General features: G+C 47.5%; 1 protein-coding gene across 1 annotated transcript in view; it reads left to right on the forward strand.

Moving 5' to 3' along the window:
• The window catches only part of LOC119437271 (poly(ADP-ribose) glycohydrolase-like), a 66,099-nt gene that overhangs the window by 27,413 nt on the left and 11,329 nt on the right, over nucleotides 1-27,357 (forward strand). Inside the window, exons 14-16 of the mRNA XM_049660405.1 lie at nucleotides 3,854-4,001; nucleotides 12,460-12,538; nucleotides 22,671-22,779. Coding sequence (XP_049516362.1) covers nucleotides 3,854-4,001; nucleotides 12,460-12,538; nucleotides 22,671-22,779 — 336 coding nt within the window. The remainder of the gene's footprint in view (nucleotides 1-3,853; nucleotides 4,002-12,459; nucleotides 12,539-22,670; nucleotides 22,780-27,357) is intronic.

Consider the following 27,357-nt stretch of genomic DNA (forward strand, 5'->3'; position numbering starts at 1 on the left):
CGAACCGGCGCTCTCGGACACAGATCCACTGGCAGCCGTAGCCACCACCGCGGCAGCGCTCGGCCTAGCTACTTTGACATTTGCTACCAAGTTTCTGTTCGGTGTCGCGTTTTTCATTGAAACAATTTGCCACTATTAGCAATTGTGCTAACTTCGCCTTTGTAATCCTCTCCAATGTCTTGGAAGCTCTGAAAGCACGGCGCGTTGCATAATACTGGTTCCCGAAAGTCAGCTTTGCCTCGATGCAGCTTTTTTATGCAGTGAAGCATACCAAGAGTCGGAAGGGGTAATTGTCACGGGACACGGTATGCTTTCCTTAATTATGCACGCATGCACCCGCCGTCTCCTATCACAGCACAAGCTACGACATGCCTAATAAGTGTACTGACAGGCTTTCAGAGCAGTTTCGGACGTGCCTGTGGTGATTTGAGCCCTTGAGGGCAGTAAAATGCATGCATTCGTTTTTTTCTGACGTTTTCCCGGCCCCTACGGTATCCGAAAAATCGGACGTTGACTGTATTATGCATGGCTCTCGGAGAAACCGCTAATATGGGAGTAGGACTTTTGCAAAACACTTGTAAACAATGCAAGAAATTCACGTAAGATATAATTTGATATATCAAATTTGTTCGCTTTGGATGGTCCAACAGATGCAATTTACAGTAGTGCGATACCTGTTCATGGTGCAATGCTACAAATTTGTAAACTTCTTCCTTCTATTTTTGTCAAACTTACCAGTTTTTGAAAATCCCTTTAAAAAATGCAGGCCTTAAATCAAAATTCATCTTCCAACAGTCACTAGAATTTGACTTTTTCTCTCAAATGCAACAAACTTAATTAAAATTGGCCCAGAGGGTATCTCAGAAAAGCGTTTCTGCGTTTTACATGTATTTGAATAGGTGGCATTGGAGTTGGGCCCGTGCTAAAGCTTCCTGTTAATGCCAAGCCTGGGGGCATGTTTGTGCAGAATGAGCATGTTTGTATCTTCGCTTTCTTCACCTTCATAAATCTGTTGCGTGGCCCCTACCACGTGTGTGTTGGCACCAATTTTTGTTTGTTATTTTATAATTAATATCTGATACAGTAGAACCCTGCTGATATGTTTTTCAGGGAACCGTAAAAAAAAACAAAAAAAAACATAAGAGCCGGGAAACAGGAAAAATTGAGAAATGAGAGTAGCGGTGAACTGCACACAATTTTATTTTAATTATTACGTTTGAAAATAAGTCAGTTTCGCCCTAAAGCTGAAGCTTCAATTGCGATAGCAAAGTAGTAGACAGCTATACAAAGTAAGGATAGCAGTTTTATCGTCCGTGTAAACTTGTAAACATTTGCTTATTAACTATATTAACAAGCATGGGGTCAGTGCACACAGGCAAACATGAACACATCACACTCGATGATCGTGGACACTCGCTGTCAAAACGCTCGCGTGAGGAAGCGCGGCAGCAGCAGCAAGCGATGCGACCTTCCTGCTGTCTATCACTTCAACGCAAACTGAGTGCCGAGAACACACAGCACGCACAACGCTACGAGCCGCAGACACACCTACACTGCTGAGACTCTGCCCCCAGCACAGATCAGTTTTAAGATACGGACCGCGCGAGGCCGCACAGTTGATGCCAGAGTACAACACCTCACCTTATCCCTCCCTCCCCCGATGCCTCGATCGAGTACGACGGAAGAAGGCGCGCTTCCGCCCCGCTTTTCTTTGTTGCACACGTGAGATTTAGCCGCGGTCGTAGGCTCCCCTCGCACGCTTTCACTCACACATACAGCATATGATAGGCGTTGTCGCCCTATGACTGTACGGAACATCTATGCGCCAAAACCAATTTTAGGGCCCCAACGCGTCATAGACACCATCTTTAGATAGCAATTAAGTATCTCAAAGGCCATGCTTTTGCTGGCGAAAACCGAAAATGCCTCATAGGTGTCACCCCCGGCACTTTGGGCGGCCAATCCCATCGTCAATCCACCAAGCCAAGCAACATGAAAAGTCAACATGGCTGCTCAGGCCAGCGTGGGGGTGGCAGTTTGCAACGCATGATGCGGAAACAGTCCCACAGTTGCGATGCAACAGCGAGGTTACCAATGCATTGGGTCCTATGGGAGCTATGCCAGGACCGGACAAAAACGACATAACAGCCAGGAAAATGCAGCACCCGGGAACATAACAGTGGGGTTCTACTGTATAACAAACACAATATTGCTCCATATGCAAGTTCACTGCATGGAGGTTCAAATTGTAATTTTTCATGTTTATACCATACAGTGCTCACATGTGTTAGGGATACTTGCTAGTTGCATTTACTGAAGACCATGCAACGATTAACATAGGCATGGTAAAGCTCCAGGAAATTTCAGACTTATTACAGAGTTGTAAAGTTTTTCAACATACAGACTTGGCATCAATAGCACTAGTAACTGTAGTGCATACTGTGAAAGAATAACCTGTGTGAGCAATGATTTTTTTAATTTATTACAATGAAACAATTGGCCTCAAGCACTCAAGCCAGGTGTGAAGTCGTACTTATTTATTAAATAATGTATGGTATGACATATTTATAAAAGGAACACCTAAATGGTAGTAAAGCCAGTAAAAAACTTCAACAGTTCGACTTTATAAAGAACCACTGTCTCGTATGACATGTCAGGTGGGCATCTGTTCATACATACAAATGTTATCTGCTGGCATTTATGGCGTATCTCGGCTATAATTTGCAGTAAAACACTTACCGGATATTCTCTTTAACCCTTTCAGTGTCGGCTTATTGCGGAGGCGATGCACCTCCAGTGACCGTTCTTTTTTTCTTGGAATTTATGAAACATTCATAACAGTTTATTTTTGGTTATGCAGATGGGGGAAAAATGACATGGTTATTGAAAAATGCACTCTTAGTATTGGTTTTGGTTATGTACGTCAGTGATATGGTGCGACAGAAATGCGGAAATGTAACAGCACATCAGTGGCACTCAAAGGGTTAATAGTGGACCATGCTGTATCACTTTTTAAAGGGCCTCCTACCGGGCTCCATTACAAATTTTGGCTATGTTTACAATGGAAGTTGTTGGGTGCTGTCGAGTTTTATCACAAGAATTTTTCAAATTGGTTCAATATTAGTGGAGATGGGAGAAATTTAAATGTTTCATTACCATGCTGCCAGAAGGCAAGCTTCACTGCCAACAAAGACAGCCTTCTGCCTCGACTAGCATCCTCAAGTGCCATTTCTTCTTTGCCTTCTCCTATACCGGAGCCGAGGGACGGTTTCACGTTTGCATCACGAGCCCCGCTTTCTTCTTTTTCTTCTGTTCTTCTTTTCGCCAAACGGCACACTCCGTAGCGGTATTGGGCATTCTACATTGGACAGCAAGCAGTGCGTGCTACGTAGAAGTATTTGCGTGTTACATAGAGGTATTTGTGTGTTGTGTAAAGGTATTTGTGTGTGTGACCTCGACTCTCTGTCTCTGAAGTGGGGCTCCCCTGAGACGAAAGGCATGTGTGGACTTCGGATTAAAATTTCATCAGTAATCGTACCTTCTAGCCATTTTTGATACATTATGGACAGGATTGCCACCACGTGATCTATGCACGGCGCTTGTCTGTGTGCAAAGCCCAAACCTTGTGAAGGGCTGTTTAAGGTTCTGACAAGACTCTCGTTAAATATGCTCTATGGTATACTATTAGGTTAACTTTTGGGTGAACTGCACGAAGACATGCAGTTCACTCAAAAGTTGCACCAACAAGCCCAGCTAAACACCCTCCAGTATTTTGTTAACTTTTAATAGCAATCAAAAATCAGTTTTTCATATGTAATATTTATGTTTGTCTTTCCATGTACTTTTACTGAAGGTTGACTTTGCAAACAAGTTCATCGGTGGAGGAGTGTTGGGTGGTGGTTGCGTGCAAGAGGAGATCCGGTTTATGATGTGCCCTGAGCTGATTGTGTCTCGGCTTTTTACCGAAGCTCTTGGCTCCAGGGAAGTCCTAGTCATTACTGGTGAGAAATAAGTTTATTCTTTTGTTGGGACATCACTGTCTCTCCAAAAGTAGTGTGAGGGTTTCGGCTATTTCAGGTCAATGTTACTGTTAGAAGTTTGGTCCCAAATGCATATACAGTGTAGACCGCTTATAATGTAAGTCACCGGAGTCGGGAATATCTGCACTATAAGCAGTACCGCACTATAACCAGAACAACGATTTTCAAGCCCTGCACGTATGCAAAACATGTAGACCAAGCAGCCGTGCGTATCCGAGAATCGAAGCGTTCGACTGTGAGTTTTTCATCCATTTAAATTTACGAACGTTGAAAGGTTAATGTCCAAGTACCCACAATCTTCGCATGAAGCAGACAAAGTAATAATTTTTTTTTAATGTCTCAGTTTCGCCCGAAAGGCGAAGCATCAATTGTGATAGCAAATTAGTAGAGAGCTATAAGGAGTAGGAATAGTAGTTTTATCGGCTGCATAAACTTGAGAGATTCGCTTAGTAACTGAATTAACAAGCGTGGTGTCAACGCGCACAAGAAAACATGAATAGACTCGATGACCACAGACAACCACTGTCAAAACGTGGGCGTCGGGAAACGCGGCCGCCGCAGCGAAGCCGCATTTTCCTGCGGAAGCCGCATTATAACCGGTATTTCGTCTCACGCGGCTGCACTGTAAGCGGTATGGGTATACATGGAGTGCTATGGGAAAATTAACGGGAGTCTGAAAAGACCGTACTATATCAGGTCCTGCACTATAAGCGGTTACGTTATACGGGGTCTTTACTGTATGTAAAGGCAGATTTAATTCTAAAGAAAGTGTTTTAAAACAAGAACTTTTTTCACCAAACCTGTTTGCCAGCCAACTTTGGAGTCTAACATGATAGACAGTGTAAATTATGTTTTATAGAGTCGAACGTCTGTATAGTAGGGGTGTGCAAATATTGGAAATTTCGAATCAAATTCGGACATTTGTGTACAAAGCGAATCGAACATGTGCACAGTTGTGTACAAAGCATCATGGTGGTCACAAAATTTAACAATGCGTCTCAAGCCTGGAAACTAAATCTAAATATCAGAGCTGCTCTGCAGCAGCTCTGAGCTGGCATTGCTTTTGTCAGCATTACGAGCTTCTAGCGGTGGTCTTCTTCCCTTCTTCAGAAGTCATGCTCATGTTTGTGTGCTTTATTTTAATGCTGTAGGTATTTGTTTCTTCAAAAAATAACTTTCAAGGTAAACTTACGCAAGTACCCCGAAAAGTGTGCAGCATTGGGGAGTTATCTGCATTCAGGTGGCTTTGGGGCTGTCCGCCGAGCGCAGTGTTTGTTGTGATGGTGATGGTGTTACGAGGGGTAAGCGAAAAGGAACTTTCTTTCATTGAAAGTTTCTTTCGCAATTTTTCACAGTGCCACAGATACCTGTGAATCCCACGCCCTGCACATTCACCTTATATGTGTATTCAAAGCAAATGCAATTGACAAACCCAACTCCGGCAACGTCATCCTCCTCCTCGTCACTTGAGTCTACGTCTGAGACGTTTCGTCATGCATTTTCTCTGGGAGCTTCTTCGCACACTGGTTGTTCATATCGCCAAGTTTTTTCTCATAAAACAAGGGAGATGGCAGCGCAACAAATTCTGCAAAGATATACGAGCAGTTCATTAGCTGGCCAAGTCGAGCACTGTTTCGCGCTGCGCGTTGCTTCACGTTGAGCGTTCTGAAAGTATCCACCATGACGCTTTGTACCTGTTTGTGACTATACACTTATTCCAACACTGAGAGGACATTCGCTGAGTGCGTGTGTTGTAATTTGATCTTGAGACACTTACATAGTCGTTTACAGTCAAATTTGAAGGGGACCATGAAATATAGTTTGATGTATCGAGAATTAAATATATAAAATATGCCTATCTGAATCATACTTTAAAACTCTGCACATCTCGGACAGTCTCCCAAGAACGTAAAATGCAGGACTTTACTGATCCCATGCCCAGACCCACACAGTGAAAACATGAAATGCCATCTGTTTCTTATGGAGCGCGTATATCGAACCGGGAGGCCTTTCACATTCTTGAAGCTGTGTGGCGATCCTCTTTCCGATAATGAAATGCTGCTGGTAGTATGCTTCACTACACGGCAGTTAAATCTTGCTGTTATTAATATGCTTCACCGCATTACATGTCTGTGATGCGGGGAAGCTTAGTAAAGCAAATTCGACGAATAAGACCTTTGTTGCACGAGCCATCCAGTCTCTTTAGGAGAACCGCACTTGTAGGGGCACAGCACGCTTCGCCATGCCAGTTTAATATATACGCATAGTACAGTGCTACACTTTTGCATGGGATTTCCAAGGGGATGTTACAACTGTTCGATCTAGACAATAAGTTGATATACACAGGTTTGATATATCGAGGTTCGACTGTATCATTGGGTAACTTTTTAAAGCCGTAGACATTGCCAAAAACACAGAAAAAAAGTAAATACAGTTAAACCTGGATATAACGAAATTGACAAATTCCCGAAAAACTTCGTTATAAAGAGGATTTCGTTATATGCAGGTTCGGCACGAAAATTCGAAAAATAAATGTTTACCGTATTTACTCGATTCTAACGTGCCCTCAATTGTAACGCGCACCCGTTTTCCGTTTTCGTCGAAGCACTCGTCCTCGGAATGTCACACCAGGTACCGGATGCGTGGACGCGTGTCGTTTCGCACAAGCGCGAGGCATCGGAAACGAAGAGCGAGCGTCACGATGGCGTCGTAGCGTCGTATAGTGTTACAGTAGAACCTCGCTGTTACGTTCCCGGGGGCTGCGTTTACCCGGCTATTACGTCGTTTTCGTCCTGTCCCGGCACAGCTCCTATAGAACCCAATGCATTGGTAACCCCGCTGTTGCGTCACAACTGTGGGACCGTTCCCGCATCATACGTTGCGAACTGCCACCCCGCGCCGGCCCAAGCGGCCATTTTGACTTTTCATGTCGCTTGGCTTGGTGGCTTGACGATGGCTTGGCCAAAGTGCCGGGGGCGACAACTATGACGTATTTTCGGTTTCCGCCAGCAAAAGTATGGCCCTTGAGATCCGTATTTGCTATATAAAGATGGTGTCCATGACGCGTTGTGGCCCTAAAATTGGTTTTGGCTCATAGATATTTCGTATATAAGGGTACGCCCACGCTAGCGGCAAAAAACGCGCGCGTCTCGCCGCGCGGCAGTGCGATAAGATCTCCCGCACTCTCCGAACGGGCGAGCAATACCGCGAGCGCTCGTTGTTTCATGCGAGAGACAACGATCGTTGATTGAAAACCCGGCGCGGACCGGCGGCGTTCAGGTTGTGATGGCTCCGTGACGTCACCCTCGTCGCTCTTGATTGGTTCTTCATCTCGCGGCACGCGGCATTTGCCGCAGAACTCATTTCGCGCGGTATGCCGCAAGACCCCCGATTCCTGCCACTTTTGCCACGCGCGGCATGACGCGTTGCCGCGCGTTTCTGACGCGCGTTTTTGCTGCGTGTTTTTGCCGCTAGCGTGGCTGTACCCCAAGTCCAAGGGCGATAACGCAGTCGCCGCGCGCCGTATGCTGTATGTGCGAGTGAAAATGTGCGAGGGGAGCCGACGACCGCGTCTAAATCTCACGCGCATAAGAAAAGCAGGGAGGAAGCGCGCCTTCTTCCGTTGCGCTCGAGGCACCGGCGAGGGAGCGAGAGGGGAGGGATAGCGGGGCGGCGCGCGGTCGCGCAAACCGTATCTTGAAAGCGATCTGCGTTGGGGCTGAGTCTAGCAGTGTAGGTGCGTCGGCGGCTCGTAGCTTTCTGCGTGCTGTGTGTTCTCGGCGCTCAGTTTGCGTTGAAGCGATAGACAACAGCACGAAGGTCACTTCGCTCGCTTCTCCAGCGGCGCTTCCACACGCCACCAGCGTTTGACAGCGCGTGTCCGCGCTCATCGAGTCTGATGTGCCACAGCGTGTACCAGCGCTTCGGCAACATCAGCTGGAAAAGGAGAGAGTGCTGGCTTGGCGGGCCAGGCCAGCTGCAGCAAGCAGCAGGATCAGATTTGAATGAAGGGAGGGGGAAATGTCACGCCCGCGGCGGCAAGATCGCCGGGTCGAGGGATGCAGGGCCACCTCGCACACGTGCGCTCGCTTCGCATTCCATCACGGCTGAGAAGGTGCTTCCGGTTGCTGCTCGCGCAAAAATGACAAAATTTGGGGCGAAATCTCTAGGTGGTCGGAGGGGAAAATTCGTTATATCGAGGGGGTCTCCCGCTGCCACTTCGTTACGTAGAGGTCTCAAATACGTGTGCTTCTATGGAGTAACGGCGGGGAATCGAAAAACTTTGTTATATCCAGGAATTCGTTATATGTAGGTTCGTTATAAGCAGGTTTAACTGTATAGAGCTTACCTGGCGACTCCAAACCACATTCTGCCATGCTGAATATTTTCCACAGTAGTAGTTTTATCAACGTTCACTATAGGGAACCAGCACTGAACAGGAGGCGCTACGGCAGTTTTAATGTCCTGCTAAAATATGCCGATGCCATTCGATAGGGAAGCCACAAAAATGGTTCAATAGCGTGAATAATGACGTACGCATGCCCGCATCTGGTCGAGTTCTGCTTGTAGCAGTGCTGTTCTGAGGAGTGTGTCACTCCTATTTTCTAGCATGCCGGTGCCTAGTCATGTCAGGCACTGGATACATGTGCCTTAAAGATGACTGGTGAATTTGCTGATGTGAAATTTAAGGACATCCTACTAAAAACTGTTTTCTCCGCCCGCTAGGCTGTGTGTTATGGCGCTGCTGCTAGCTCACGAAGTTTCAGCACTTGTTGCCTATATATAGCGCAGTGAAAGAGTCAAGTTTCAAGACGAAGAGTGAAGAATTCGGCTGGAACCATGAAATTGGCAGCATCTGTAAAATGTTTGGAGGAAAAGGTGCGAGTTCACAATGTACACAATTGTGTACACAGAGCCTGAAAGGGTTAAAGTTTCGTAATTACTTTGCATAGCACTAAATCTCATGAAATGGGCAGATGTATAGTGTTTGAGGTTCACTGTTTCTTCCCACATGTCATCCCCAGCTTGTTGCCCGTGTTCTCTGGGAACTTCCATTCTCATGGGAACATGGCAGACACTGATAACATAGCAGAGTTGCATGGCACTGAAAAAAATTTGGTACTACCATAAAAATTAGTGGTTGGTCCACTTTAGAATCAAGGGGACGAATATGTATTAACCGTAACATTGAATTGCCTGCTAGTGTTAGTCTCATTTCTGTGACACGAGGAGGTTTCTCAAAAATGTTGTTTTATTCTTCTATATAGTCCTCTTACAGCTCGATGCATTTGACCTGCTTTTTTTTGTCTTCTTTTTTTTGCAATGAGTTTAGCAGTTCTTTTTATAGGTCATCATACCAGCGGTTTCTCTAGCTGTGAACTCGTTACTACGACAGCAGCAGGGTCTCGCAGGGGACACCATCAGTGCTGCTGCTGTTGTGGTTTCAAAACATGGTGCCTGTGGTGTTCGGCTACTGAGCAGGAGGTCACAGGTTCAACTCCTGGCCACTAAGGCTGCACGCCAATGGAGGTGGAATGTAAAAACACTCATGCAGTACATGTGCATAAAACCCTACCTATGTCGCCAATTGCCAAAATGCGTAGTAGTGCAGTGGTTAGCACGTCCAGCTCCCAAATTCACATTGCCACAGGGGCTCGTGTTCAGCCCCCAGTGGTGGTGACGGGCAAAGTTTTATTTTCTTTTGCATATGGTGAAGGTAAAGCTTAGGATGAGGGCATGGCCTGGCAGTGACCACAACTTGATAATGGCAATTTGTCAAGGACACTAATAGAAAGGACAGATGGGCAGACAGAGCAAACCCAGTTTCGGTTCTTAGCTGCTGTCACAGTAAAATTCTTCTGTTTGACTCTCAGATTAGACCGTCACGGTCTCCATCGCACCTCCATCACTTGAAGAGCACTGCCCATGGAGAGATTTGTAGAAATAAGTTGAAGTTGAGAATGAATGGGAGCTTGGTCAGGGCTCCAGCGGGCATAGGCTTTAGCAGCGGTTCAGCTGCTAAAGCCTATGTTCTTTGTGAAGCCTGCGTAGTTTGTGAAGTGACAGTGAACTACCGTAAAATTCCTAGCAAGCGCCCCCAGCTGTGCAAGAGCCCCCCCCCTAACGTCACTGCTAATTTAAAATTTCCGCGCTGTTCCAGGAAAGTCCCCTCCCCCTTACCACGTCCTTACCACGCACCGCACCCAAGCCGCACTGGCCTGCCACATCCAGTCCACGAAAATAATGCCAAATTTGGCAAATTGCACCGGAGTACCCCGATGTGCCGTTTCATCCAATCATGGTCGCACCCGGGCGGCCCAGTGTGAACACTGTGTGCATCGGGTCGAACTGCGGCTGGTGGTCTACAGTTCGCGGACCACCAGCTTAGTAAAGTTAGTAATAAATAAAATTTTAATTCCATTCCCACTGCGCTTTTCCTTTTATTTTTTTTCTGGTGGGAAAATTTTGTCGTCGCCACCTTGAATTTTGGTGTAGTTCAAGGATACGCCCCCCCCCCCCCCCCCCTAACTTTGCAGGGAGGGGTGCTTGCTTGGAATTTTACGGTAGTGCATCGTCTCAGCAAAGCAGCATGTCTGTCATCAGTTTTTCTTCTCATTTCTCCTTGATAGCCTCCTGCAAAGTGATCACTCTGCAGTCATACAGTCTTGGTTGTCTTTTGTGGCATAAATTAAGTTGAAGTTTTTCAGTATTCCAGAAGACAGTTGCCATGACTTTGCCTGCAGGTATTTCTGTCTTGACCTCTTGAGACGTGGATAATGACTTGTGCTTCTGCTACAGTGACCTCCCTTTGGGTTCAGGATTTATCTTAATACGTGCACCCAAATCTCATTCACAGTCGCCAAGCAATAAAAAGTATAGTGAGTCTTCGCGGAGCACTTACAAGTTATCTGACATCAATGTAGCTATGGCCTGCCAGAATGCCTCAACATATTTTAAACTAATCTTGTACTAACCTTTCACAGGCCCGACTCTTCGAACTGAACCTGTTGAGATGCCCTGCCCATTTCATATGCTATTATGTTAACATTAACTTGTCTGTATGGCAAAATTAAACCTGCAACTTTTCTACACATTCTTGCAGAGTTCCTTAATTGAGCATGATCTTCAATAGCTTCTCCCAGACTTGATCTACTTGGCAGCAATATTTTACTTTGTGACAGAGCTGTGCATGATGACATGCGCTAGATTTTGCCTTCCTTTTTTCCTTTGTTTTCTTTTTCTTCTTGCATGTGCTAGGCAAAAATGCTATGTGAATGTTTGTCTTGTGTCTACTTTATCTATTCTCACATGTTTTCTGTCAAACAATTATAATGTAGTTATCCTGATATATTATTCTTGTTTTGTCTGTCCAACATGTACACACAGTTTTGTACTGCACTGCATACTAGCCTCTTAGCTATAGGTGCAAACAGCCTTGTAGTAACATATCCTGTACGTGACTAATAAAGTTTTTTATTGATGGCATGCACTAGATTTTTCCTTCCCTATTTTCCTTTGTTTTTTCGTTCTTGCATGTGCTAGGCAAAAATGCTATGTGAATGTTTTATTGTGTCTACTATATCTGTTCTCACATGTTTTCTGTCAATTTTATCCTAAAATATTATTATTTTCTGTCTAACATGTACACAGTTTTGTACTGCATTGGATACTAGCCTCTTAGCTATCGCTCCAAATAGCCTCATACCGACCGACTTCATAAGCCTCCTTTTGGCATTCATAAACCTCCTATTGGGAAAAAAAATTTGATTGCTGAGCAGTGCTCACCGCTAAACCATGTGCCCAATTTATTTGTATCAGGAACTCTACTGCCCTGCATTTAAGAGGCCAGCAAGAGCACCTGTTTGCTCAGTTGTGGGTAGTTGAATGAGGTCAAACTCAAATGCACAATAAATTGTGAGAACATTCGCCGCAAAGGTTGCATCCTGTTGTAATGGTTGGAGATCTCTATTAGAGTTTAATTGCGTTAGTGTGGTAAAAAAAAAATTTGCAGCTTTAACTGAGGCTAATGGATTGTCAACAAGATTCAGTTGCATTAAAAAACAAACAAAAACTCTACGAGGCAACTCTTTCTTTCTTTTTTTTTTGGGGGGGGGTGGGGGGGGACTAAAATTTGTCAACACTGTGCAATCCATGGCATTACTGGGACATAGTGTGTGATGCAGTTTGGGCTAAAAATTCATATTGAGATGTTTGGTGCCCAGCTAATTACTAACAATGCTTTTCAGCCAAAGGAATGCAAAATACTTTTTTTGAAAAAAAAAAGATGTACCAATGTAGGCCGTTTTGGTGTTCCTCCTTAACAGAACTTCGGTACACGATTGTTCGTTTCTGACACTAAATTTAGTTTGCTTGCATAACGCATTCTTGCTTTCTGTCTTTTCTACTTTACAACTCTCAGGTGCAGAGCAGTTCAATGCTACTTCTGGGTATGCTGGCAAATTCGCATGGGAGAGTGATTTGAAAGATGAAGTTCCAAGGTGAATATACATATTCTGCAGTTCATGATAGGCATGCAATGTCTTGCATATTTGACCGTGCAAACGCTAATACCAAAAATGGATTACCCTCCTGGCCTGTCTGCTCCCAGCCCTGTCTGTCTGTTCCCAGCTCTCTGTCTTGTTTAGTGATGCATTTGGCATTGGTAAATAACCTGATCTGGAAAATGTTGGAAGCCACCGTAACACATAAACCCAGCGGCCCATACTATACAAGCTTTCTTTTATTATAGTTATTTTTGCCCTAAGTACAAGAAAGATGCAAAGAACACTGAAATAAATGCAATGTAAAAGTAACAACTAACTTGTTTTCTACTGGACATTTGTATTTATGAAAGTAATAGATGCCAATAAAAAGTGCAGTATGTACTAAAAAGAAACTAGTATTTCACTGCAGCTTCCTGATAAAAGTACCAGTACATAGATGTTTGTCGTGGCACATTGCACTCATATGTGGCCTCTGCTTTGGTTGCTAAGAATACAGTAGAACCTCGTTAGTACAACCTTGTTATGTACAATTTCTCAGTGCAGAAAAAAGAAAAAATGACCCAATATGGTTACGCTTCTTTTTTACCTGTTTATAAGTTACCGCAAAACATGATCTTCCGGCACCAACATTCACTACATAGCCAAATTGCGATCGTGTGATACGTTTTTCGACCGCTAGATCCCATGTGAACAAGAAAAGGTGCAAGGCGCATGCGATCGAGAACAGTAGCCGCTAACCACAGCAGCTTCCCGGCTATACTCACCCACCCATCTCACATGAAGACGCTTGGCGCACACTCAGTTTCCTATTCCGGTACCAGCAAATCTCCTCCTAGGTTGTCGCACACCTCTTTCACAGCTATTGCCGTCAATCCTATTGAGATAAGCATCTTCACCTATCTATTTCACAGCGTGTGGAGCTTGGTGCCATTGGAAGCCCACTGCACACTTCTAATAGGCGATAACCCAAATGCGCCGTTCTTCCGTGCTGCAGGCGACACTGAGTGAGCTTCATATTTCTATCTGCTGCCATTGTAGGCATCGTATTGCGGTGTTGCCCAGCAGCTCGATTCCGTTTCAGTTACTCGTCGTCATCCTAAAGGGGCCCTAAGACACTCTTCTAACTACAGTGTAGACCGCTTATAACGTAAGTCGCCGGAGACGTGAATATCTGCACTATAAGCAGTACCGCACTATAACCAAAACAACAATTTTCAAGCCCTGCACGTATGCAAAACATGTAGACCAAGCAGCCGCGCATATCCGAGAATCGAAGCGTGCGACTGGGATGGGAGTTTTGCATCCGTTTCAATTTACGAATGTTGAAAGGTTAATGTCCAAGTTGTGGGGATTGAGGGTTGCGCCGGCGTCATTGCACGGGCTAACACCTGTTCTGCCGTCCCCCGGTTTTTCCCCGTCCTCCGCGTAACCGGTTCCCGCGGTGGCGCTGTGCACGCGGCGGTTGCGCTGAGGGCAGGGCGCTGACGTCACGAGGCGGCCGCGTTTCGGCTGCTAGCGGGAAGCGTGCCTCTGACTTCTCTCCGGGACCATCGCACGGTACGTTCATGCTTTCCTCTCGTCCGCCGACACCTTTGTGACTAGGACTGGAGCTCGCGCACGGTGCCTTTGCCCGTGCGGGGAGCGCGTACTTTGTGCTGATCCTTTCCCGACGCTAAGCCGACGAGCGGTGCCATTAGTGCTCGCGCGAGGTCGTACCCCGCCGAGCCGCACTTGCCGAAAGCCTAAGCCGAAGGATATTGCCCGTGCTCTCACGAGTTGACCCATTGGTTATCGCCAGAGCAAGTAGCATAGCCGCCGGGACTTTTCCTAGCGGCGTGTCCCGGCTTGAGCCTGTGCTCTCGCCACGACGTGCTATAGGTGCCTGTTATTGTATTTTCGCCCTGGTGCGGGGGGACCCCTTTGGCTCCCCTCCGTGCGGGCGTTTGTGCAGTGCTGGTGCCGACGGTTTCAGTACACGGTTTCCGTCAACTCAGGGCTTTACTGTGTTTTTGCGTGCGTCGCTCGGTAGCCCCTTGCGGCCTCTGAGCTCGCGCGCGAGCGGTGCTGGAGGCGACGGCTGACGCGGCCCTGTGGCTCGCTAAGCTCGAACCCGCGGTGGTTGGTCTCCTGTGAGACACCAAGAACCCAGAAAGTACCCACGATCTTCGCATGAAGCAGACAAAGTAATAATTTTTAAAAATGTCTCAGTTTCGCCCGAAAGGCGAAGCATCAATTGCGATAGCAAATTAGTAGAGAGCTATAAGGAGTAGGGATAGTAGTTTTATCGGCTGCATAAACTTGACACATTTGCTTACTAAATGAATTGACAAGCGTGGTGTCAACACGCACAAGCAAACATGAATAGACTCGATGACCGCAGACAACCACTGTCAAAACGCGGGCGGGGGGAAACGCGGCCGCTGCAGCGAGTGAAGGTTCGTGCGGTCTATCGCTTCAACGGAAACTGAGCGGCGTAAGCACAGCGCATACAAAGGTCAGAGCCGTGTGGAGATCGCTTTCAAGATATGGTGCGCGCTACAACACCGACAGCCGGCACAGGCGCGAACGCATTTGTTGGCAGAGTAGAAGCCGCCCCCGCCCTTCCTCCCCCCCGCGCTGCCTTCCCGCTTTACTCCTTTTGTGTGGGAGATTGCGTCGCCAGTTCCCCTTGTGCCCGGTTGCAAGATACGCATTTGGTTCTGCAGCACGGCGTCGCCCCTCCCTCCCATACCCCCACGGCCTTTCACGCCATGGAAGTCGCGTTTGCTCTCCGCTGTGCGTTGGCTCTCCGTGAAGGCACGCGTCCCCCGCACGCTTTCACTCGCACATACGGCACGCAGCGACGATTTTATCGCCCTTGGACTCATGCTCCACAGTCTCATGCTCCTCCTTCTCATCGCCCTCGTTGATCTCCTCTCCCATCGGTGAGCGCACCTCGTTGAGAAGCATGCTCGCTACCGCCCTTGTCGGCGAGATTTTCCCGCGGAAGCCGCATTATAACCGGTATTTTGTCTCACATGGCTCAATCGTCTCAAGCGGTATGGTATACGTGGAGTGCTGTGGGAAAATTAATGGGAGTCTGAAAAGACCGTACTATATCCGGTCCTGCACTATAAGCGGTTACGTTATAAGTGGTCTATATTGTAATCGTAGACTGGCTTCACTATTAAAGGACATCATACTATCACAAATCTCATGCCGCAAGTAATTTTTCGGATCCTATAACAATTATAGGTGGAGTTATCACACTGATACCTGGCTTTCTCTCTCTCTTTTCGTCTCCGCTAATGTGATGGAAGCTACACAGCTGAAAAGCCAAGAGGGCAAAGGGCTCGTCGTGGCACCCCGTGGCAGGCCGCAATAGACTACGCTACGTAGCACGCTGCTGCCATCTCGGAGGCCAGTCTCAGCTGACTCGGCTACATGCAGTGCAATGATGAAATGATTTGTCTGTCTTTTTGAGATTGCAGACATATACATTTTTCATTTATTTTAACTCAAAATTAGCAATTATGTATTACTGAGGATGCTCCCGTGATCACGAAATTAGCCAATAGGGGTGGTGGACCAGCTACTTTTGGTGGCACTGCGTGACAGCATTGTGGAAGTGAGAGCAAACAATATTCCACTGTTTTTGACACGAAATTGTAAATTCCCTGCTGCATGCAGTGCAGTAATATTTGGCTCACATATTCACAGCAGCCTCTACGACAGACCGGCAATGTTTTCTTGCTATGATTTAGGGTCCCTATAAAGGGGTCCTGAACCACCCCTCGGGCTTGGCGAAAAAACTCAGTCTGCAGATAGCATACGCTGCTGTGAGCATCTCAGCCAAATTTTGCAGTCATGCGCAGCGCATAGAGCTCGCAAGTGGAGTGCGAAGTCACCTTTTTCGCAAGCACTCTTTTCAACAGAAGCCTTCTCCTCACTCTTTTTAGGCGCTATATTTCGTCATATACAGTATAGACTAATAACGTAACCGCTCATAGTGCAGGACCGGATATAGTACGGTCATCATCGCTATATCTGGACTGCTGAAAAAAAGAATGCCGAATATACCTTTGCAGTCCCGAAACGGAAACTGCCACTTGCGATTAAAAAATTGACGTTGTAGAAAGTAGGCCATGAAAAAGAAAACTTCTATTTATACCTCTAAGTAGCGTCTCAATCGTAGTTACACACGCTAAAATAGAAATCTGCACTTGCTTTCGCGGAAGTTTCGGATTCACAACCGCCGTGTGCATCGCGTCCATCTGCTGCGCAAACACTGGCGGCTATAATTTAGTGTGCATGAATTCAATGAGCTGACTCGACCGATGACATTGCACTTTGGTTGAACCTCGGGGTCGGTGTCAAAGACGGGCCATTCTCAATCTCGTCGTCACTGCTGCTGTTGTCGTCGCCTCCGTCGCACAACGGCGCTGTCTGTCACGACAACGATAGCCCCGTCGGAGTTCTCTTCGCAGAACGAGGCAGCACTATTTGCACTCGGAAGCTCCTCCATCAAAGCACCACCTATCTCATCGTCAGTAGCGACGTGCTCCCAGAGTTCGGACACCACCGTGTTGGTTTCGCCCATGGGGGTTTCGTCGTGGCGCACGAAGCCCGCTTCTAGCCTTCTAGCCTTCTGATCTAGCCTTCTAGCCTTCATGATCGTGGCGCTCTCGGTTTTCATAATCGTCGATATCATCCACTGCGCGAGCTCGTACTTCGAGTCTTGCAAAATTTGCAGCTTTGCGTTTTGTCGGCGCACCTCCCTGCTGCTTCCACGGTGCATTTCCGCGCTGCTGAGAGAGGGAGATTGTAAAGGGAGCGTAGGCCGCGCAGGTGCCGCTTGCTTATCACTTTCTCCCCCTCTTGCAAAATCAGTTTCGTCTCAAGGGGTGCACCTGCCGCTGCTTCCATTGAGAGCGTGCGGCAGGGAGCGCAGGCGCCCCTCAGCAAGAGGAGGCGTTGCCTTCGCATATCGCCTTTCTTCCGCCCTCTCCTCGCACGACTGCCGGTGACACGGGGGCGAAGCAGCTGGCGCCATCTTGTGCACGCTGCACCATCTTGCGATGCTCTCCGTGGCTTTCGCAATTGGCACGCGGGCGGGATGCGCTGCGCGGTAATGGCGGCAGATACGAACTCGCGTAGGCACACTTTTCGCCCCGTCTCGGTTAAGAGCAACGTAGGAACGCAATTTTCATGATTATTCTGCATGAAAAACACCGTCCAGAAGCAAAATTGCAATCATTATATCCGATATACTGTGAATAATATATCGTTATACAGTAGAACCCCGCTGATACGTTTTTCACGGGACCGTAAAAAAAAACCGTAAGAGCCGGGAAATGCAAGAGCCGGGAAACAGCAATGATTGAGAAATGGGAGTAGTGTTGAACTGCACACAATATTATTTTAATTCTTACGTGTGAGAAAAAGTCGTAGTTTCGCCCGACAGCCGAAGTATCGATTGCAATAGCAAATTAGTAGACAGCTAGACAAAGTAAGAATAATAGTTTTATCGTCTGTATAAACGTGTAAACATTCGCTTATTAACTATATTAACAAGCATGGTGTCAGCGCCCACAGGCAAACATGAACACATCACACTCGATGAGCGCAGACACGCACTGTCAAACGCTGGCGTGAGGAATTTAAGCGCCACTGTTGAAGCGAGCGAAGTGACCTTCGTGCGGTTGTCTATCGCTTCAACGCAAACTGAGCGCCGAAAACACACAGCACACTCAAAGCTACGAGCCGCCGACACACCTACACTGCGTAGACTCTGCCCCCAACGTAGATCACTTTCAAGATACGGCCCGCGCTACCGTGCGCCGCCGCGCAGTACGCAGTTGATTCCAGAGCACAACGCTGTCCGCTATCCGTTCCCCCTCGCTCCCTCGCCGGTGCCTCGAGTGCAACGGAAGCGTGCTTCCTCCCTCTTGTTTCTTTCGCGTGCGAGATTTAGATGCAGTCGTCGGCTCCCCTCGCACCCTTTCACTCGCACATGAAGTCTACTGTGCACGGCGACGGTGTTATCGCCCTTGGACTTTATACGGAACATCTATGAGCCAAAACCAATTTTTACGCCGCAACGCATCACAGACACCCTCTTTAGATAGCAAATACGGATGTCAAGGGCCATATATTTGCTGGCGGAAACCGAAAATACGTCATAAGTGTCGCCCCCGCCACTTTGGGTGGCCAATGCCATCGTCAAGCAACCAAGCCAAGTGACATGAAAAGTCGAAATGGGCGCTCGGGCCGGCGCGGGGTGGCAGTTCGCAACGTATGATGCGGGAACGGTGCCACAGTTGCGACGTAACAGCGGGGTTACCAATGCATTGGGTTCTATGGGAGCTGTGCCGGGACTGGCCGAAAACGACGTAACAGCCGGGAAAACGCAGCACCCGAGAACGTAACAGCGGGGTTCTACTGTATATATGTTTTTTTTTCTCATAACCCTAATGCATAAGTTGATACTCTTAGCTCGACTCATCGTTATAAGCAATATATTGTTATATGTGGTATCGTTATATGTGGACTGCACTGTAATATGGTCTTTTCAGACTCCCATTAATTTTCCCATAGCACTATGTACTATGTACAGTGTAGACCGCTTATAACGTAAGTCGCTGGAGTCGCGAATATCCACACTATAAGCAGTACCGCACTATAACCAAAGCAACAATCTTTCAAGGCCCGCACATATGCAAAACATGTGCACCGAGCAGCCACGCGTATGCGACAGTTGAGGAATGCGGCTAAAACGTTTACATTCAATTTACAGTCGAATCTCGTTAATTCGAACCAAATCACGCGGCGGCGCTTCCAACCGGCATTGCTCTAGCACCGCCATAGCGTAAAAGCTTAAAAGAGACCCCTCAATGTCGCGCGCGAACGAAACAAAAAAAGGAAAGAAAAAAAAACGCGGCGGGAATTTCACCCTCTCTCAAATGGCAAGGTCGCCGATTCTGCGTTGCACCGGAACATGCGTGTACGTGCCGGCGTCTCAGCCACGCTACCGTAGCCATGTGTAGAAAATGGCAGTGAACCCTTCTTTCTCCTTTATGCTTCCTCTACTTTCTAGTCACGTGTTGACCTTGCACGCTGTGGCTACGGCGCAGATGGAAGCAGCGGCGCTGTCCCAGGCCGGCCAACGCCCGCTTCCCGATAACGGCAGAAAACGAAACTTGGGGAAGCTGGCGTCGGGCCGGCTAGAGCAGCAGCACCTGCACGGCGGCGGGCGCGCACGGTGACAGTCGAAAGTGAGGGAGCTACGAGGGAGGGCGAGGGGAGCCACCGAAGCGGCAGAGTTGCCGAGGCGAAATCTGCTTCCCTGCCGCCCTCCTCCCTCACATTCCACGGTCTCCGCGTGCGCCCTTTGCCGTGCCAGGCGCCGCCCGCTCACTGAAGTTTCGTTTACTGCCGTTATCATGAAGCAAGCGTTTTCCGGCGTTGGCAGTTTCGTGGCCCTCACTCGCTATGCGCGTCGTGATATTTCACGACTCGCACTCAAGATTCTGGTTTCAGCCTCATTGGCTGTTCGTTCGCACCACGTGCCCTTCTCCTCCACTTCGTCTCTTTCTTTCTCGAGCACTCCTTGGGGCGCCCGTTTGAGGGGAGCGTTCACCGTCTCCGCTGACTTCCATACTCCCAGGCAGCCTCACTGTAACCGGTATTTCGTTTCCGCAACTGCACTATAAGCGATACGTGTATACATGGAGTGCTATGGGAAAATGACGGGAGTCTGAAAAGACCGCACTATGTCCGGTCCTGCACTATAAGCGGTTACGTTATAAGTGATCTATACTGTATACGCGTATTGCTTATAGTGCAGTTGCGGGACACGAAATACCGGTTACAGTGCGGTTGCCTGGAAGTTTGGCAGTCAACCTAGATGGCAAGTGCTTCCCTCAAGCCACAAATACCGTATTTACTCGAATCTAACGCGCACATTTTTTTTCGATAAAATAGGTCCAAAAATTGCGTGCACGTTAGAATCAAGTATGACCCTAAATCTGCGTTACCATATAGCCGTCGGCATTTCAAAATGGCCGCCTTGCACGGGCGTCGAGCCTAGCTATACTCTCGAGCCTAGCTACCGTAGCTTCCTCCATGTGCTGCAGTACACATGCTTAGGCTATAGTCTACCGTCTGTCTTCACATTCTCTGCGTCTGCTCTATCAGCATGAAGTACCGAGTTCATCATGATGCCGCATTTAAAAGGAAAGTGATCATGTGTGCGGAGACGGACGGAAATCAGGCGGCATCACAGGCGTTCTGAGAATCCGAAACATCCGTTCGGGACTGGCGCAAACAGAAGGGGAGGATTTTCGCCAGCAAAGCAATGCGGAATGGTTTCAGTGGATCGAAGCAGGACGTAATCTGCGATGATCCACTTTGGCGATACGATTGCCTTGGCCCTATCTTGAAAACAATCTGCGACGGGGAAAGTCTGCCGCGTGCCGTGTTTTCATCGCTTATAGGTCTCGTTGAAGCGAGACGCATGATAGCACGAAGGTCCATTCGCTCACCGCACTTCATCTCTCGAGCGTTTTGACAGTTCGTTTCCGCGGTCAACGATAGAGATGTGTTCATGTTTGCTTGTGTGCGCGTGACACCGTGCTTGTTAATTTATTTAGTAAGCGAATACGGAACCTAGAGCACGGTGACAGCGACGGTAGAAATGCGCCTGCAGTGTCTATTATCGCAATAAAATAGTTGTTTTGGTTATAGTGCGGTACCGCTTATAGTGCGGATATTCGCGACTCCGGCGACTTACATTATAAGCGGTCTACACGTGGCTGCTATTGGCCATTAGCTGACATCAATCAAGAAGGCTGTTTGGATCAGTGCGCTTCTTCCTACTGTTGCTGTGTATATTCATTGACGCAGTTTAATAAACAGGCTTTAGTAAGCGAAAATTTGCTTTTGAATTTCGATAAGAATTGCGTACCTTTGGAAGAAGCGGACTGTCTGCTCACACTCGGCCGTGGCTACCCACGTAAGAACTAAACTTTGGCCAGACTGAATTGGTGTTGTAGCCATCAGGTCTCGCTAATTTCAATTAGTTTTGAACACTCTACTAGTCTCGAACCATATGGAAATTAAGGTCAGACGACATGCACGCTTGCCAGCCTGCACTCACTCCTGGCTGGAGTGTCCTAGTGCACTCTACTCCGGGCTACTCCTGGCTAGACGCCTTGGCAAACTTTGTTTCATATTGAGCTATTAATAGTGCTGCAAAATGTGCAAGTTGGATGTGGCTACTATCTGTCGGTCAAGCTGGTGCAGGACAAAACCAGTCCGCACCACGTAGCATGGCCAAACAGGAGCACATGAATGCGAACACACACTCAAGCCCTGTTGTGCACAAAGTAATCTCTCCACCTACGCACTACAGTAGCTGCGGTCTGCTATGTAGCGTATATAATGCGGCCGCCGCGGGGTGCCACAACGAGTCCGCTCGCTGAGCGCAGTGCAGCTCACTAAGGAAAAATGTGTGGCGCGTCGAAGGTGCCAACATCAGAAATAGTGGTGTCTACGTAAACATGCAAAATCAAATTTGAACTGTGTGCCACGGTGGTGTTCTTTAGGTGGAACGTTGTGGGCACACCCCGCTCCGCCGTAGCCTTCACAGTGCAAGGCATTGAAGAAGGAGCGGGAGCACTGCGAAGGGGATCATAGGTGACCTCTGATTGCCAATAACTCCACTTCTGCTGAATGCATTGAAGTACTTATTGCGGCAATGTATTTCTGAAATAGCCTATTTTAACCTCAAATGCATTTCTCGGCTTCTATAAAAGGTGGTTCAGGGCCCCTTTAAAATATTACGATAAGGAAAGCGACAAAATGTTTTTGAGGTCGCTCGGACCCCACCAGCTCGTTGCGCGTCAGCGTTTGGTGCCGCAACTATTCGAAAACTTTTCGCGCTATGTGGACATGTCAAAACTTCCTGCCTAAATGCTCCACCCGAAGAAGTTGCTGACCCAGGCTGAATTTGAGGAGCACAAACATAAGCTTGCCGAAGCGGCATAAAGGACCATGCGCATTATGGGCCCCACTCATAATGTTATCCTGTTTGTGTGTGCTTATAGCTTGCCACGCATTTTTTCTGAGTGCTACTGTGTTTCTTCAGGGACCCTTGGGAGAGGAGATGCACGGAAATAGTCGCCATGGATGCACTTTGTTTTGTGAAGCCCCAAGAGCAGTACAGACCCAACAACATTAGGAGGGAACTGAACAAGGTGACACATTGTGGAATGCTTTTTTGTGGTATGAAAGTCCAGCTTGGAAATATAGAGCAGCAGCTGTAATGGTAATGGGAAACTCAGTAAAGAGGGGACTGTAGTAACGGGGCACCCTTGAGTTCGTGGAAACCTTGGCAGTATACAGTCAAACACGGATGTAATTTGTTCTGTATGGTCTTACTTTTGGTATATAGTCCCTGCACTAGCGTGGATTTGTGTGCCGAATGTAAGATCATGCGCAACCTAATAGATTATCGGATATACAGGCTGTCCCAACTACAGTGTAGACCGCTTATAACGTAAGTCACCGGAGTCGCGAATATCCGCACTATAAGCGGTGCCGCACTATAACCAAAACAACTATTTTATTGCGATAATGGACACTCCAGGCGCATTTCTGCCGCCACTGTCACCATGCTCTAGGTTCCGTATTCGCTTACGAAATAAATTAACAAGCACGGTGTCACGCGCTCACAAGCAAACATGAACATATCTCGCATGTTGACCGCGGAAACGAACTGTCAAAACGCTCGACTGACGAAGCGCGGCGAGCGAATTGACCTTCGTGCTATCATGCCTCTCGCTTCAACGCGACCTATAAGCGGCGAAAACACTGCGCGCGGCGAAAACACTGCGCGCGGCGAACTTTCCCTGTCCCAGATTGCTTTCAAGATAGGGCTAAGGCGATCGTATCGCCGAAATGGATCGTCGCAGATTACGTCCTGCTTCGGTCCACTGAAACCGTTCCGCATTGCTTTTCTGGTGAAAATCCTCTCCTTCTGTTTGCGCCAGTCCCGAACACAAGTTTCGAATTCTCCGAACGCCCGTGATGCGGCCCGATTTCCGCCCATTTCCGCACACATGATCACTTTCCTTCTAAATGCGGCATCATGATGAACTCGGTACTTCATGCTGATAGAGCAGACACAGAGAATGTGAAGACAGGCGGTAGACTATTGCCTAAGCACGTGTACTGCAGCACATGCAGGAAGCTACGGTAGCCAGGCTCGAGAGTAGCTAGGCTCGACACGCATGCGAGGCGGCCATCTTGAAATGCAAATGGCTATATGGTAACGCAGATTTAAGGTCGTACTCGATTCTAATGTGCACGTAATTTTTGGACCTGTTTTGGACCGTATTATATCTGGTCCTGCACTATAAGTGGTTACGAAGTGGTCTATACTGTATCATGCACCAAGATTTTAAAATATGCAAATGCCACGTAGATGAACAGAACCAAGGTAATGTTGTTTGCCGTCACTTGGAGATACTCGGATTGTTTCTTGCATTCTGCCGAATTACATAAATAGTCTTCATTAATTAATCAACTTCTCAAATATACTAATTAGATTAAAAGTGTCAATGAGAAAATTGTAGTACGACATGAAAAACTCCCCGATACAGCTTTCTGTTGCTCAATATGTGCTACATAAAAGTGTTTTTCCGAGTGTGAAAGAAGCCCGTGAATACACGGGAAGTGCCAGTCACACAGCAATATTGCCTGCAATTTTTTCTCGCTAATTTCAATTAATTTTGAACACTCAACTAGCCTTGAACCATACGAAAATTAAGGTCAGACGACACGCAGGCTTGCCTGCGTGCACTCACTCCTGGCCGCTTCTGGCTTGACGCCTTGGCAGACTGCTTCGTATTGATCTATTGACAGTGCTTCAAAATGTGGAAGTTGGATGTGGCTACTATCCGTCGGTCAAGCTGGTGTAGGACAAAGCCAGTCCCCACCACATAGCACAGCCAGACAGGAGCATAGTAGTACGAGTGCACACTCGAGCTCTGTCTGCTACTTGGCATAGATGACGTGGCCCCACAGGGTGCCGCACCGAGTCCACTGACTGAGCATAATGCGGCTCGCTGAGGACAATCATGATTGGCGCGTTGTAGGCGCCAAAATCGAAAGTAGTGTTGTCTACATGAACACTCAAACAGAACTGCGCACCCCGATGACATCCAGTAGGCGGAGCGTTGTGGGCACGCCCCACTCTGCCATAGCCTTCGCAGTCCAAGTCATTGAAGAAGGAGCGCAAGCTCTGCATAGGGAACATTTAATTTCCAATAACTCTGCTTCGCAGTATACAATCATTGCATTCTACCGGTGCTAACATTTGGGGCCGAAACTTGGAGGTTAACAAAGAAGCTCGAGAACAAGTTAAGGACCGCATGAAGAGCGATGGAACGAAAAATGTTAGGCCTAACGTTAAGAGACTGGAACAGAGGGGTGTCGATCAGAGAGCAACTTGGGATAGCCGATATTCTAGTTGACATTAAAAGGAAAAAAATGGAGCGGAGTAGGCCATGTAATGTGTAGGATGGATAACCGATGGACCATTAGAGTTACAGAATGGATACCAAGAGAAGGGAATCGCAGTCGAGGACGGCAGAAAACTAGGTGGTGTGATGAAGTTAGGAAATTTGCAGGCGCAAGTTGGAATCGGCTAGCGCAAGACAGGGGTAATTGGAGATCGCAGGGAGAGGCCTTCGTCCTGCAGTGGATATAAATATAGGCTAATGATGAAGTCCGCTTCTGCTGAATGCATTGAAGTACTTTTTGTGGCAAAGTATTTCTGAAATAGTCTACTTTAACTTCAATTGCATTTCTCGACTTTGATAAAAAGTGGTTCAGGGCCCCTTTAACTTGCAGCAGTGACTGTTCCTAGAATGTTTAATATTCAGTTTCAGTTTATTATTCTATAAATACAGTGAATGGGTTACAGATAATATACACTGTACACCGCTTATAACGTAAGTCGCCGGAGTCGCGAATATCCGCACTATAAGCGGTACCGCACTATAACCAAAGCAACAATTTTCAAGGCCCGCACATATGCAAAACATGTGCACCGAGCAGCCACGCGTATGCGACAGTTGAGGAATGCGGCTAAAATGTTTACATTCAATTTACAGTCGAATCTCGTTAATTCGAACCAAATCACGCGGCGGCGCCTCCAACCGGCATTGCTCCAGCACCGCCATAGAGTAAAAGCTTAAAAGAGACCCCTCAATGTCGTGCGCGAACGAAACAAAAAAAGGAAAGAAAAAAAAATGCGGCGGAAATTTCACCCTCTTTCAAATGGCAAGGTCGCCGATTCTGCGTTGCGCCGGAACATGCGTGTACGTGCCGACGTCTCAGCCACGCTACCGTAGCCATGTGTAGAAAATGGAAGTGAACCCTTCTTTCTCCTTTATGCTTTCTCTACTTCCTAGTCACATGTTGACCTTGCATGCTGCGGCTACAGCGCAGACGGAAGCAGCGGCGCTGTCCCAGGCCGGCGAACGAAACTGCCCACGCCGGCAAACGCCCGCTTCCCGATAACGGCAGAAAACGAAACTTCGGAGAGCTGGCGCCGGGCTGGCTGGAGCGGCGGCGGGCGCGCACGGTGACAGTCGAAAGTGAGGGAGCTACGAGGGAGGGCGAGGGGAGCCACCGAAGTGGCGGAGTTGCCGAGGCGAAATCCGCTTCCCTGCCGCCCTCCTCCCTCACATTCCACGGTGTCCGCGTGCGCCCTTCGCCGTGATGTGCCGGCGCCGCCCACTTCTGAAGTTTCGTTTACTGCCGTTATCGTGAAGCAAGTGTTGGCCGGCCGTTGGCAGTTTCGTGGCCCTCGCTCGCTATGCGCGCCGTGATATTTCACGACTCGCACTCAAGATTCTGGTTTCAGCCTCACTGGCTGTTCGTTCGCACCACGTGCCCTTCTCCTTCACTTCGTCTCTCTTTCTTCCTCGAGCACTCCTTCGGGCGCCCGTTTGAGAGGAGCGTTCGTCGTCTCCGCTGACTTCCGTACTCCCAGGCAGCCGCACTGTAATCGGTATTTCGTTTCCCGCAACTGCACTATAAGCGATGCGTGTATACATGGAGTGCTATGGGAAAATTAACGGGAGTCTGAAAAGACCGCACTATATCCGGTCCTGCACTATAAGCGGTTACGTTATAAGTGGTCTATACTGTACAGATTAATCATTCAATAATCAGGCTATCCAGTGAACCTAGAATCATACTCAAAAAAGTTCACCATTGCTAGTCTTATGTGAGAAGGACATGTGCCAAGAAGGTAAACTTTTGAAGCACTGGCTAGATTTTATTTAAATTTGGCAGTCTAACTGACAGCTTGATTCTAAGCCTCTACGCCAAAATTCACCTTTCTTGTGTTAATTTTTAGAGAAATTTTGGCGTCTTTAGCTGCTTCTTTGGCTGGGCTTGCTTGGAAGAATGATCGTTTTGAAACTAGAGACCTGCAACATTTAGGCATTAGATTGCCACTACTGTGGCATAGCTTTTGCTATGTCACAATTTTTCTTTTTTTTTGCAAGAGAAGTAATCTTTCCTATATAACACAACCAATATTACGCCTCTACCACCAATATTACGCCTCTACTCTGCCTTAAAATGTAAAATTTTTCAGCATGAAAAACCTTTTTTCAACATTGGGTCTACATTAGCATTGCCCATCAAATTTCACTGTTGAAAACATCCTAAAGTAAGGCTCATTATTTTTAGTGTGGAAAGAATAGTTTGCCTGGTTTCAAAGTTTCAAAGCTGAAGTTCACAGTGCATCCTCTTTC

Source organism: Dermacentor silvarum, chromosome 1 (genome assembly GCF_013339745.2).
Source record: "Dermacentor silvarum isolate Dsil-2018 chromosome 1, BIME_Dsil_1.4, whole genome shotgun sequence".
NCBI classification, from domain to species: domain Eukaryota; kingdom Metazoa; phylum Arthropoda; class Arachnida; order Ixodida; family Ixodidae; genus Dermacentor; species Dermacentor silvarum.